The sequence below is a fragment of the Scyliorhinus torazame genome, chromosome 26, assembly GCF_047496885.1.
Source record: "Scyliorhinus torazame isolate Kashiwa2021f chromosome 26, sScyTor2.1, whole genome shotgun sequence".
NCBI classification, from domain to species: domain Eukaryota; kingdom Metazoa; phylum Chordata; class Chondrichthyes; order Carcharhiniformes; family Scyliorhinidae; genus Scyliorhinus; species Scyliorhinus torazame.
The window spans coordinates 19,367,346-19,382,588 of NC_092732.1; the positions used below are offsets into that span (position 1 = coordinate 19,367,346).

Genomic DNA, 15,243 nt, shown 5'->3' on the forward strand with positions numbered 1-15,243 from the left:
GCCATCATAGAATCATAGAATTATAGAATTTACAGTGCAGAAGGAGGCCATTCGGCCCATCGAGTCTGCACCGGCTCTTGGAAAGAGCACCCTACCAAAGGTACACACCTCCACCCTATCCCCATAACCCAGTAACCCCATCCAACACTAAGGGCAATTTGGGACACTAAGAGCAATTTATCATCGCCAATCCACCTAATCTGCACATCTTTGGACTGTGGGAGGAAACCGGAGCACCCGGAGGAAACCCACGCACACACGGGGAGGATGTGCAGACTCCGCACAGACAGTGATCCAAGCTGGAATCGAACCTGGGACCCTGGAGCTGTGAAGCAATTGTGCTATGCACAAGGCTACCGTGCTGCCCCATATTGGGGCACGTCACCGCCGGCCCCTCCCATTCGTAGCCGTTAAGTTTAATCATATGCTTTTGCCGGAGTTGGACTGGGGTGGGGACAGCAATAACTCTTACAACACCTCGTTGAAGTCCAAACGGCTTATTTGGAATCAGAAACTTTAGGAGCGTAGCTCCTTCATCAAGTGACTCACCGAAAGCTCGTGATTACAAATAAATATGTTGGAATTTAAAATGGTATTGTAAGACTTCTTTCCGTTAATTATAATTAATCCCGTAACAGCCTCCCTGAACAGGCACCGGAATGTGGCGACTAGGAGCTTTTCACAGTAACTTCATTGAAGCCTGCTTGTGACAATAAGCGATTTTCATTTCATTTCATTTCATTTATTAAAGAGGAAGAAGCGACACTGACAGCATCTCCCAGCAACGGAAGATGAAGACCCACTGTCTCTCCAGCAATGGAAGATTGCGGGGCACCGTCTCCCCGGCAACTCACAATGGCCTCCCACCGTCTTCCCTGGCACCTGAAGATAGCCAATGGCATTCTTAGTGATGTGCAGCTTCAGCGGCCAATGGGAGAGGAGAGTTGGTGGGGTTTCCTCTCAGGATTTAATGAATTGAAGAAATGGAGTGAAGGGATATTTCAGAACATTCTTCCATTGCTGTCTGAACTGAGTCTGGGTCACGGCGTAAATCGCAGTGTTTGTGCAACAGCTCAGAAGTTGCAGCATGAAGCCCAATTCCCTAACAAAATTATCTAACTGCATAGAATTAAACCCGAAATAAAGCATCCGATACCATATAGAATAAATCATAAATAATGACCATAACAGAATGAAATTGGCTGTGATAATAAACAGTAACATGATAGATTTCCTTCGACTCTCCATCTCTGGGTCTCTGGGACTGTCGCCAACGCTGTGAGCTCGGAGTCTCCTGCGGGCCCTGCTGCTAACGACAATGTGTCTGACGGTGAAAACATTGAACAGCAGAATCAGGACAAATGGTACACACGGGGTTAGAATGTTGTGCAGGAAATCGATTGCTGCCCAGACTGGAGAGTAATAAACATATCTTTCCACGTCACAAAACCAGGGTGTGTTCGCCAGCCGATACCCAGTCGAGAACATAAAATACCAGAAAATGTTCTTCAAACAGCTCAGCACAGACACTGTTCCCAGAACCACAGACGCCGTTTTCTCGCTGCAATATTTACTTTTCAGCTTCGGGCAACAAATGGCCACAAATCGGTCAAAGGTGAAAGTGACGGTGAACCACACAGAGCAGTCAGTGGCTGCAAAAAGCAGGACGGCGTGGATATTACACACGGGGATGGACTGCAGGAACAGAAACTGTTCCATAAAAACAATGGGAATCTGCCTCAATATGATGTCGAGAATAACGACCAGTAGATCCCCCACTGCCATGCCCAACAGGTAGCAAGTGACACATTTGGACAGTCCACAGTTTTTTCTCCTCAGGATCACAATTGTGATGATGTTCACTGTTAGGAAAGAAAATTAAGGCATTACCATTTTATTCGGGTGGTGTTAACAGAGTCAAACAAATACACACACTCACAGACACAAATTAAAAAACAACACAATCTCACAAAAACAGAAAAACATACACACACTTTAGGATACAGAGATAAAAAATAAACAACCTCACAGAAACAGAAAAACATACACACACTTATAGACACAGTGGTAAACAAATGCAGAATCTCACAGAAACAGAGACTCAATACACACACAGATACACAGAGACACAAATGAACCCAATCACAAACAGAGTGGAACACAAATACATAATCACAGACAGAGACACAAATACACACTCACAGACAAAGTGGGACACAAATACAGAGTCCCAGACTCGGAACACAAATTCGCAGACTCACAGACACAGAAACACAAATGCACACGCTCATAGTCACAGACACAAATACACACACAGGCACACTGAGACACAAAAACATACACTCACACACGCCCACACATACATACACCCAGTCACACACACACAGACATACATACATACACACCCACATCCTGACAAACTCACATCTAGCCAATACACAGCGACCTGATCATACACACCACAGCCAAACCTACACATACAGACACATACCCACACACTCCCACACATTCATATACAACCTGCACTCACGCACGCACCCACACACATCCTTACACGCATCCACACACACAAACACTGATACACATCCCCACACACACATGGACACATACACTTAGCCACACACCGACACCAAACGCAGACACACAAACGCGCACACCCAAACACTCTCATACACACAACCAAGCCGCCCCCCCCCCCCGCCCACACAAACTTTACGGACAGAAACGAAAAGCAGACTGTTAGATTTGGCAAGAACATTGCAGTTAACATTACCTGACAAAATGCGAAAAGATGAGGTAATTATGGCGGTGGTTAAGCATTTAATGTTGCCTGAGATAGTGTTGACTCATTGGAAATGGCAAAAATTCAGATGCAAATTAAACAAATGGAACCTGAGAAAGTATTTAAACGGCTGGAACACGAGGGTGAGAGTGAGGAAAAAGAAAGAGAAAGAGACAGAGAGGGAAAAGAAAGACAAAGAGAGAGAGGAAAAAGAAAAGGAGAGAGAAGAAAGGAGAAAAGAAAGAATAGCCCCAGCAGAACAAAAAGAAAAAGAAAGGGAGATACAGATCAGGGAAAAAGATAAAGAGAGGGAGTTTGAACTTCAGAAAATGGCCGTGAAACATGACAATCAATTAAAATCGGCAGACATAAATGAAAACGTACAGTTGGATGATAGTGATGAGGATAGTGAGAAAGAGCGTCATAGACGAAGACGTGGTGAGGATTTATTTAACTATGTCCAAGCATTGCCAAGGTTTGACGAAAAGGAAGTGGAAGCCTTTTTCATTTCATTTGAGAAGGTAGCTAAACAAATGAAATGGCCACAGGACATGTGGGTGTTACTGATTCAAACAAAGCTGGTAGGTAGAGATGGTGAAGTGTTTGCATGACTGCCGGAGGTGGTATCTGGAACGTATGAGGAGGTGAAGAAATTGATCTTAAGTGCATATGAGCGAGTGCCTGAAACTTCCAGACTAAGGTTTAGAAATTTAAGGAAAGAATTTGGTCAAACATTCATGGAGTTTGAAAGGCTCTAACAGAGTAATTTTGATAGGTGTATAAGGGTTTTGAAAATAGACCAAACGTATGAATCTCTCGGAGAAATTATACTTTTGGAGGAGTTTAAAAATTCAATTCCTGATGTAGTGAAAACTCATGTGGATGAACAGAGGGTTAAAACTGCGCGATTAGCAGCGGAAATGGCAGATGATTATGAATAAGTTCATAAATCAAAGATTGGTCTCCAACATCACTTTTCGCCGGTGAGGGATAGAAACTGGTGACATTAGAAATACTCACGTGGTGAAGGTAAAAGTGATCTGATGGGCGGTGCACAAAGAATGTGCACCTCAGATTTAAAAGAAATCCAGGAGGGTGGAAAAGAAATGAAAAATTTCAGATGTTTTCATTTTCATAAAATAGGCCATGTAAAGTCACAGTGTTGGTGGTTGATGAAAAGAATTGGGAAGGCTGTTGTGGTAAAACAGGATAAGATAGTGGGGTTTGTTAGAGTGGTAAAGGAAAGCCCAAGGGATTCGAAGGAGCTGCAAACGATTGTACAGCCTGTTCAAGAAGTAATTGTTAATAAGGTGCCAGGTGTCTTTAAATACTTTACTTGTGTGGGTAAAGTTTACTCATGTGTATCAGGAGGAGCAGGTAAATAAGTTACAATTTTAAGAGATACAGGGGCTAGTAAATCTTTAATAGTAAGAGATGAGGAATTATGCAGTTTAGGAAGAATGTTGGCAGAAAAGGTGGTGATATGTGGAATTCAGGATGAGAGGAGTGGCGTTACATTATATAAGGTAAGGTTGGGAAGTCCAGTGAAGAGTTGTGAAGTGGTGGTAGGAGTAATAGATAAACTATCTTGTCCAGGAATACAGTTTATCTTGGGTAATGATATAGCTGGATCGCAGGTGGGAGTAATGCCTACTGTGGTTGATAAGCCACTGGAAAATCAGACAACGGAAGTGTTGAAGGACGAATGTCCTGGGAGTTTTCCGGATTGTGCAGTAAAAAGGTCGCAAAGTTAAAGTTAGGACACGAGGAGAAATCAAAGAGTGAAGATGAAGTTGAAGTGCAATTATCAGAAACGATTTTTGATCAGATGGTTGAAAAAGAACAAGAATAGGTGGAGGATGAGGCGGATACTTTTAGTTCAGGAAAATTGGCGGAGTTACAACAGAAAGATGTAGAAATAAAACGGATTTATCAGAAATCATATACGGAAGAGGAATCTGAGAGTATACCAGAGTGTTATTGCCGTAAAAATGATGTCTTGATGAGAAATTGGAGACCTGCACACATACAGGCGGATGAAAAGTGGGCAGATGTTCATCAAGTAGTATTGCCGGGAGCATATAGAAAGGAGGTGTTGCGACTTGGACATGTGGTACCAGTGGGCGGTCATTTGGGAATAAGGAAAACTCAAGCTGAAATCAAGAAACATTTTTATTGGCCTGGACTACATAAAGATGTAGTTACATTTTGTCAATCATGTCACACATGTCAAGTGATAGGTAAACCTCAAGCAGTGATAAAACCTGCGCCCTTAATCCCCATTCCATCATTTGAGGAAACTTTTACAAGGGTCCTAATCGATTGTGAAGGACCGCTTCCGAAATCAAAAAATGGGAATCAATATGTTTTGACTGTAATGGATGTGTCTTCTAGGTTTCCAGAGGCCATTGCAGTACGTAATATTACAGCTAAAAGGATTGTGGAGGAGTTACTTCAATTTTTTACTAGATATGGACTACCCACAGAAATTCAATGGGTTCAATGAATGAATTTTACTTCAAAGTTGTTCAAAGAATTTATGGATGGCTTAGGAATGAAACTACTCAAATCAACTGCGTACCATCCAGAATCGCAGGGAGCGTTAGAAAGGTGGTATCAGACATTAAAGACAATGTTAAGGCCGTATTGTCAAGATTATCCAGAGGTTTGGGATAAAGGAATCGTATTGTTTTCAATTAGGGATGCACCTAATGAGTCTACCAAATTTAGTCCTTTTGAACAAATTTTTGGTCATTAGGTAAGAGGACGACTTAAATTGATGAAGGAAAAATTGGTGGGTGAGAAATCGGAAATTACACTATTGGATTAAGTGTCAAATTTTAGGGAACGATTAAATAGAGCAGATGAATTGGCTGGACAACATTTGAAAGTTGCACAAAATGTGATGAAACGGGTGGCGGACAAGAAATCCAAAGCTCGTAGTATTGCCAGTGGGAATAACGTTTTAGTGTTATTACCAGTGGTAAGGGAGCCTTTGAAAGCTAGGTTTTGTGGATCGTATCATATTGAAAGGAAATTCAGTGAGGTGAATTATTTGGTTAAAAAAAAACAGATAGAAAAATGACTCATCGAGTGTGTTACGTGAATATGCTTAAAAAGTACTTTGAAAGGGAAGGAGGGAAAAAGGAGGTTTTAATGATTCTCACTCAAAGTGACGAACCAAATCCAGATGACTGGGAATTTGACATACCTCAAGTTAAATTGGAAAATGAGGATGTTCTTAAAAATTGGGATGAATTGTTAAGTTACCTTCCAGAGGAAAAACGAACTGACCTGAAAGTGTTATTGATGTCACATGGGCAAGTTTGTAGAGAGAAATTGGGAAGTACTAAAATGGATATACATGATGTAGATGTGGGAAATGCTGCTCCTATCAAACAACATCCATAAAGACTTAATCCTTTAAAATTGGCACAGGTTAACCAAGAGATTGAGAGTATTCTGAAGAATGGCATAATTGATGTGGGTTGCAGCCGATGGAGCTCGCCCACAGTGATGGCACCTAAACCAGAAGGTACCTAATGGTTGTGTGTGGACTATAGAAAAAACGGACTCTTATCCTGTCCCACCATGGAAGGATTGCATGTAGAAAGGGGGACCATCTGCTTTTCTTTCTAACTCGCAGACATGGAAAGAGCATTTAAAGCATCGTATGGAGTTCTTCGATCGACTTCAGGAGTCGGGTTTGGTGATGAACCCAGCCGAAAGTGAATTTGGAGAAGCACGAATCACTTTCCCTGCGGAGTTTCCGTCATCCTCAAGACGAAGGGAAATAATGCGATTTCTTAGCATGAGTGGATTTGATCGCACAGCTGTGCAAAGGTTTTGTGGCGTGATTACTCCACTGATGGAATTGATGAAGAAACGTAAAAATATTCAATGGACAGTGGACTTTCAACAGCCATTTGACTGCCTGAAAGCTGTGATCACCAATGTTCCTGTATTGGAGAATTGCAAGGGACTCTGTGGTCAGATTGAACTAAAGTATCTGATTCTAAAGAGAAATGCCGAGGAGTAGAGGAATGGAGGGATCGTGCAGAGACTTTGTTCGAAGAGACTGTCAATCGAGAATGATTTCGGTTGGAGGAAGAAGATTTTAAAAAATGGACTATATTATTATACCTGTCTGCATGTGTTGTTTTTTTTTTTAAACGGAAAGGTATATTTACTGTGTGCATTTCTTAGTGGATGGCGCAAAAGTGAAAAATTAAACCATATTGAAGTTGATGGATTATTTTTTTTTCTTGGGGGGAGGTGTCATGTGAGGGTACCTTGAAGACATGGATGTTTAAGCAATGTACCTTTAAGAAAACAGTGATGTCAGAGAGTGGGTGGAGCTGGGCTTTAGGTGAGCCATTTTGCAGGCTTTTAGTTTCCGTTTAAAAAGCAGTCTGTGTGTGTCTGTGTTTACAGAGAGCTGCAAGTTTTGAAAACAGCTGGGTGTGTGTCTGTGTTTTGCAGTGAGCTGTATCTCTGCCATGAAAGACTATCTCTGGATCATTCAGGTGATTTAAAGTAAAGCCTTTAACCTGATATGATGTTGTTTAAAGGTGTTAAGTCTCTTGGTAGTTTGAAGGAACATTTTAACGAATTATTTACCGTTGCAATATTTTCTGAGTTATCTCTGAAGTAAGGAATGTTAAGAGATCCGATGTTTATTTAAGATGTTAAGATGAGTTCATGGAATAAACATTGATTTGTGTTTACAAACCCACGTGTCCATAATTGTAATGCCATACCGAAGGAAAAAGCCGTGTGCTAGGAAAAGCAACAGTACATTAAAGGGAGAGGTAGGTTGAACTCCATGATACATTTTGGGGTTCTGAAAATGCCTCGCCCATAACATCTCACACGCACGCATATACACAGACACACACATGCACTCACACACTTACTACACCGACACATAACTGCACCAACCCACACACAGAGTCACCCACCCACATACACATACCCAGAAATTCACCCACACACAAACACTCGCGCAGACTGGCATGCTCCCACACACAGACCCACCTATAAACACCCCCACAAATCCACACTCTCACCCACAGACACAAACTCATACATACACACCCACACTGATACGCCCACCCACACACACAAACACCCCCTCACACAGACACACGCATACACATATGCATACACAAACCGGAATGCAGACCCTCACACTCCCACACATTTAAACGCACACACACTCAGTTCAACGCACATGTGCACGCATCCAGGCATGCACACTTATCCACCCACATACATCCCCCCCAACACACACACACACACAATCCTGCCCAGACAGGCACACAGCCACTCACTGAACTTCGCACGTGTACACATAAACTCTCACCTGCACACAACGACGCCCACACACACCTGTTCCACACACACCTGCACATACACCCATACATGTACTCACACACGCATATGCACGTCCACAATACCACACACCCATACTCCCCTACACACACAAATACATATCCACAGTTACACAACCACATACACACACTCAGAAACGTACACACAGATATATACACACAACCATACAAACGTCACACATGCAAACACACACAAACGAGTTAGCACGCATACACCCACCGTCAGACCTACCCACAGACGCATATATACACCAACACACATACACATACCAACGCTCACACATGTTCCCACACAATTTCTCACGCACATCCATAAACACAGGCTCCCAGAAACTCACCCACACACCTACCGACACCCAAACCCACACAGGCACACACATAACAACACACCTGCAAACACCCGCTCCCGCACACAAATACAGCGTCAAGCTCAACTACAGACACACACTGACCTAAACGCACTCTGGCACACCCATACATACACTCAACGAGGCATGCTGAAAAACACCCACCCACCTGTACCCTCCCTCACGCACCCGCCATCATACACATCCACGCATTCAGTCACACATATGCACACTGACCCCCCCACACACACACACACACGCAAGAACACCCACATACTCACACACACATGTATACACAACCAAAACACACATAAACACATTCAACCCCCCCCCCCCACACGCACATGTACTCACAAATCCACACCTACACAGCCACACACACATTCACCCTCATACCTAACCATAAACACACTGCACTCACGCAAAATATGCGCAGAAACGCACACCCACCTGCACCCAAACACCCACATACCACAGTCCCACACACACATAAACACACTCGCAACATCTCATGCACACCCATACACTCGCCACCCACGAACGCACGAACACACGTACGCGCTTACTTACCGTAAACACACATAAACGCGGAGAAAAACAGGCAACCACACTAAACTCACACACACACAGACTCCTATTCACATACACTCGCACGCACACACACCAACACTGATACACACAGACATGCTCCGACACACGCTCATACAAGCACACGCAAGCACAGCCACACACAGTTGCGCACAGACGCACACACAAACACACAGCTCTCCCCTCCACACACGCACAAACACACACAGCCATATACATACGCACACACATACACACCAACACACATTCGCCACACACCCATGCAAACACAACGAAACACTCACACATGTACACAAACCCTCAACCCTACCCACACACACGCTCAGTGTACCCGGCCGACTGCGGATCACTGCCAAGTCAGGTACAGCCTGGTGTACCCGGTCAGGCTGCGGGTCACTGCCAAGTCAGCTTAAGCCTGGTGTACCCGGTCAGGCTGCGGGTCACTGCCAAGTCAGGTTCAGCCTGGTGTACCCGGCCAGGATGTGGGTCACTGCCAAGTCAGGTTCAGCCTGGTGTACCCGGCCACGATGTGGGTCACTGACAAGTCAGGTTCAGCCTGGTGTACCGGGCCAGGCTGCGTGTCACTGTCATGTCAGATTAAGCCTGGCGCACCCGGCCAGGATGTGGGTCACTGCAAAGTCAGGTTCAGCCTGGTGTACCCGGCCAGCTTGCGGGTCACTGCAAAGCCAGGTTCAGCCTGGTGTGCCCGGCCAGGTTGCGGGTCACTGCCAAGTCAGCTTCAACCTGTTGTACCCGGCCAGGCTGCGGATCACTGCCAAGTCGGGGGTCACCTACTTTGATAGACCGGAGGAGGGACACCTTCATCAAGGAGCAAGAACTCGGTTTAAATTTATGATGTTTTGATTGGTCTGTGCCTGCTGTAGGTTGGGAGAGTATTGGGGAATCCGATATACAATTGTTGTTGTTTGAGGGTGACATTTTTCTGATCTTTTTCTGTTTTACTTCTACGGGGATGTCGGAGGGTTTCTGCTTCACGTCTGGTTTGGATGTCGGTGGATTAAACTCTTTAGAATTGTAGTTGTTGTGCTTTTATTGCTCCAGTTGGCGTTATATTGTTATATTCCTTTGGGCTTGTGGGGCATTGGGTTATCCTCGGAACGAGCGATAAAGTTAAATTGTGTTTTACTTCTCTATCTGGCGGAGGTGGGTATGGGGAGGTGAGAGGGTGGCGGAGGGGGGGGGGGGGGGAACTGTCCTGCTGGCATTAGGGTTCAGCTGGTTAACACCGGCAAGGTGTTGCTGCTGTTGAACCAGTCTCAGGTCAGTCGATTTCAGCGGGAGCGGTGCGCTAGTGATTTCTGGGAGACCTTCACAGGAGCAGGCTAGTCAATTTCAGCGGTAAACACTTACCTGGTCCCGTTTTCGGTCCCTCTTTGCTGTTTTTTTTTTAATTTTAGAGTTTAAGGCGGGAACAGGAAGTTCGACCCGCGGACCTCTGGGAAGACCCTCACCAATAAATTCTGGTGGAGAGGAAAGCCGAGACACTCCACGTGTAGTGTCTCCCACCCGCCCTCCTCCTCTAACCTAATAATAAAACCCATTGGTGTGAGGTAAGTACCATATTTTATTATTATTATTATTTTTAAAAAAAATTAATTTAGTTGTTAGCCAGATCTTGGTAGAAAGTTAGAGGAATGGCAGGGAAGGGAGTGCAATGTTCCTCCTGCAGGATGTTTGAGGTGAGGTATGCCGTTAGTGTCCCTGCTGATTTTACCTGCAGGAAGTGCTGCCATCTCCAACTCCTCCAAGACCGAGTTAGGGAACTGGAGCTGGAGTTGGATGAACTTCGGATCATTCGGGAGGCAGAGGGGGTCATAGATAGCAGCTTCAGGGAATTATTTACACCAAAGATTGGAGATAGATGGGTAGCTGTAAAGAGGGACTGGGAAAAAACAGTCAGTGCAGGGATCCCCTGCGGTCATTCCCCTGAGAAACAAGTATACCGCTTTGGATACTTGTGGGGGGGGACTTACCAGGGGTAAGCCATGGGGTACGGGCCTCTGGCACGGAGTCTGTCCCTGTTGCTCAGAAGGGAAGGGGGGGGGGGGAGAGGAGCAGAGCATTAGTAATTGGGGACTCGATAGTCAGGGGCATAGATAGGAGATTTTGTGGGAGCGTGAGAGACTCACGTTTGGCATGTTGCCTCCCAGGTGCAAGGGTACGTGCTGTCTCGGATCGTGTGTTCCGGGTCCTAAGGGGGGAGGGGGAGCAGCCCCAAGTCGTGGTCCACATTGGCACTAACGACATAGGTAGGAAAGGGGACAAGGATGTCAGGCAGACTTTCAGGGAGCTAGGATGGAAGCTCAGAACTAGAACAAACAGAGTTGTTATCTCTGGGTTGTTGCCCGTGCCACGTGATAGTGAGATGGGGAATAGGGAGAGAGAGCAATTAAACACGTGCCTACAGGGATGGTGCAGGCGGGAGGGATTCAGATTTCTGGATAACTGGGGCTCTTTCTGGGGAAGGTGGGACCTCTACAGACAGGATGGTCTACATCTGAACCTGAGGGGCACAAATATCCTGGGGGGGGGAGATTTGTTAGTGCTCTTTGGGGGGGGGTTAAACTAATGCAGCAGGGGCATGGGAAACTGGATTGTAGTTTTAGGGTAAGGGAGAATGAGAGTATCGAGGGCAGGAGCACAGATTTGAAGTCGCAGGAGGGGGCCAGTGTTCAGGTAGGTGGTTTGAAGTGTGTCTACTTCAATGCCCGGAGTATACGAAATAAGGTAGGGGAACTGGCAGCATGGGTTGTTACCTGGGACTTCGATGTTGTGGCCATTTCGGAGACATGGATGGAGCAGGGACAGGAATGGATGTTGCAGGTTCCGGGGTTCAGGTGTTTTAGTAAGCTCAGAGAAGGAGGCAAAAGAGGGGAGGTGTGGCGCTGCTAGTCAAGAGCAGTATTACGGCGGCGGATAGGATGCTAGATGGGGACTCATCTTCCGAGGTAGTATGGGCTGAGGTTAGAAACATGAAAGGAGAGGTCACACTGCTGGGAGACTTCTATAGGCCTCCAAATAGTTCTAGGGATGTAGAGGAAAGGGTGGCGAGGATGATCCTGGATAAGAGCGAAAGTAACAGGGTAGTTATTATGGGAGACTTTAACTTTCCAAATATTGACTGGAAAAGATATAGTTCGAGTACATTAGATGGGTCGTTTTTTGTACAGTGTGTGCAGGAGGGTTTCCTGACACAATTTGTTGACAGGCCAACAAGAGGCGAGGCCACGTTGGATTTGTTTTTGGGTAATGAAACAGGCCAGGTGTTGGATTTGGAGGTAGGAGAGCACTTTGGGGACAGTGACCACAATTCGGTGACGTTTACGTTAATGATGGAAAGGGATAAGTATACCCCGCAGGGCAAGAGTTATAGCTGGGGGAAGGGCAATTATGATGCCATTAGACGTGACTTGGGGGAGGGGGGGTGGTGATAAGGTGGAGAAGTAGGCTGCAAGTGTTGGGCACACTGGATAAGTGGAGCTTGTTCAAGGATCAGCTACTGCGTGTACTTGATAAGTATGTACCGGTCAGGCAGGGAGGAAGGCATCGAGCGAGGGAACCGTGGTTTACCAAAGAAGTGGAATCTCTTGTTAAGAGGAAGAAGGAGGCCTATGTGAAAATGAGGTGTGAAGTTTCAGTTGGGGCGATGGATAGTTACAAGGTAGCGAGGAAGGGTCTAAAGAGAGAGCTAAGACGAGCAAGGAGGGGACATGAGAAGTATTTGGCAGGAAGGATCAAGGAAAACCCAAAAGCTTTCTATAGGTATGTCAGGAATACGCGAATGACGAGGGAAAGAGTAGGACCAGTCAAGGACAGGGATGGGAAGTTGTGTGTGGAGTCTGAAGAGATAGGCGAGATACTAAATGAATATTTTTCGTCAGTATTCACTCAGGAAAAAGATAATGTTGTGGAGGATAATGCTGAGACCCAGGCTAATGGAATAGATGGCATTGAGGTACGTAGGGAAGAGGTGTTGGCAATTCTGGACAGGCTGAAAATAGATAAGTCCCCGGGTCCTGATGGGATTTATCCTAGAATTCTCTGGGAGGCCAGGGAAGAGATTGCTGGACCTTTGGCTTTGGTTTTTATGTCATCATTGGCTACAGGAATAGTACCAGAGGACTGGAGGATAGCAAATGTGGTCCCTTTGTTCAAAAAGGGGAGCAGAGACAACCCCGGCAACTATAGACCGGTGAGCCTCACGTCTGTAGTGCGTAAAGTCTTGGAGGGGATTATAAGAGACAAGATTTATAATCATCTCGATAGGAATAATATGATCAGGGATAGTCAGCATGGCTTTGTGAAGGGTAGGTCATGCCTCACAAACCTTATCGAGTTCTTTGAGAAGGTGACTGAACAGGTAGACGAGGGTAGAGCAGTTGATGTGATGTATATGGATTTCAGCAAAGCGTTTGATAAGGTTCCCCACGGTAGGCTATTGCAGAAAATACGGAGGCTGGGGATTGAGGGTGATTTAGATATGTGGATCAGAAATTGGCTAGCTGAAAGAAGACAGAGGGTGGTGGTTGATGGGAAATGTTCAGAATGGAGTTCAGTTACAAGTGGAGTATCACAAGGATCTGTTCTGGGGCCGTTGCTGTTTGTCATTTTTATCAATGACCTAGAGGAAGGCGCAGAAGGGTGGGTGAGTAAATTTGCAGACGATACTAAAGTCGGTGGTGTTGTCGACAGCGTGGAAGGATGTAGCAGGTTACAGACGGATATAGATAAGCTGCAGAGCTGGGCTGAGAGGTGGCAAATGGAGTTTAATGTACAGAAGTGTGAGGTGATTCACTTTGGAAGGAATAACAGGAATGCGGAGTATTTGGCTAATGGTAAAGTTCTTGGAAGTCTGGATGAGCAGAGGGATCTAGGTGTCCATGTACATAGATCCCTGAAAGTTGCCACCCGGGTTGATAGGGTTGTGAAGAAGGCCTATGGGGTGTTGGCCTTTATTGGTAGAGTGATTGAGTTCCGGAGTCAGGAGGTCATGTTGCAGCTGTACAGAACTCTGGTACGGCCGCATTTGGAGTATTGCGTACAGTTCTGGTCACCGCATTATAGGAAGGACGAGGAGGCTTTGGAGCGGGTGCAGAGGAGATTTACCAGGATGTTGCCTGGTGTGGAGGGAAAATCTTATGAGGAAAGGCTGATAGACTTGAGGTTTCTTTTCGTTGGAGAGAAGAAGGTTAAGAGGAGACTTAATAGAGGCATACAAAATGATCAGGGGGTTGGATAGGGTGGACAGTGAGAGCCTTCTCCCGCGGATGGAAATGGCTGGTGCGAGGGGACATAACTTTAAACTGAGGGGTAATAGATATAGGACAGAGGTCAGAGGTAGGTGCTTTACGCAAAGAGTAGTGAGGCCGTGGAATGCTCTACCTGCTACAGTAGTGAACTCGCCAACATTGAGGGCATTTAAAAGTTTATTGGATAAACATATGGATGATAATGGCATAGTGTAGGTTAGCTGGCTTTTGTTTCGGTGCAACATCGTGGGCCGAAGTGCCTGTACTGCGCTGTATCGTTCTATGTTCTATGTTCTCTGTTCTAGGTGGTTCGAGCGTCAGGCTGATGTTTGACTTGTCTGTGAGACGCTCTCCCACATCCACACAAGCCCCCAGATATAAATAGTGAGGATTTTGCAAGGTCCACAGGGTTGTGTTTGGTGTCCTTATTTCTCCATCTGAGGTCGATGCCGGTTAGTCCATCCAGTTTTAGTTATTTGTCATCTTTGAAACAACTCAGTAGCTGTCGCGGCCATTTCAGAGGACAGTTAAGTTTCAACCACATTGCAGTGATTCTGGACTTTCATGTGGGTCAGACCAGGTAAAGAGGGCAGATTTCCCACCCTCAAGGACATTAGTGAACGAGATGCTGTTTTACAACAAACGGCAATGGTTTCATGGTCATCAGTTTTCTTTTTAAAAATACATTTAGAGCACACATTTTTTCTTTCCAGTTAAGGGGCAATTAGCGTGGCCAATCCACCTCAGGTGCACATCTTTTGGGTTGTGGGGTGAGTCACTCGCAGACACGAAGAGCATGTGCAAACTCCACACGGAAAGTAACCAGTGACTGGATCGAACCCGGGTTCTCAGCGCTGTGAAGC

General features: G+C 45.5%; 1 protein-coding gene across 1 annotated transcript in view; it reads right to left on the reverse strand.

The window, feature by feature from the left end:
• Window positions 1-960: 960 nt before the first annotated feature.
• The window catches only part of LOC140402846 (probable G-protein coupled receptor 139), a 31,176-nt gene continuing 16,893 nt past the window's right edge, over window positions 961-15,243 (reverse strand). Inside the window, exon 2 of the mRNA XM_072490470.1 lies at window positions 961-1,862. Within this exon, the coding sequence (XP_072346571.1) occupies window positions 961-1,862 (902 nt within the window). The remainder of the gene's footprint in view (window positions 1,863-15,243) is intronic.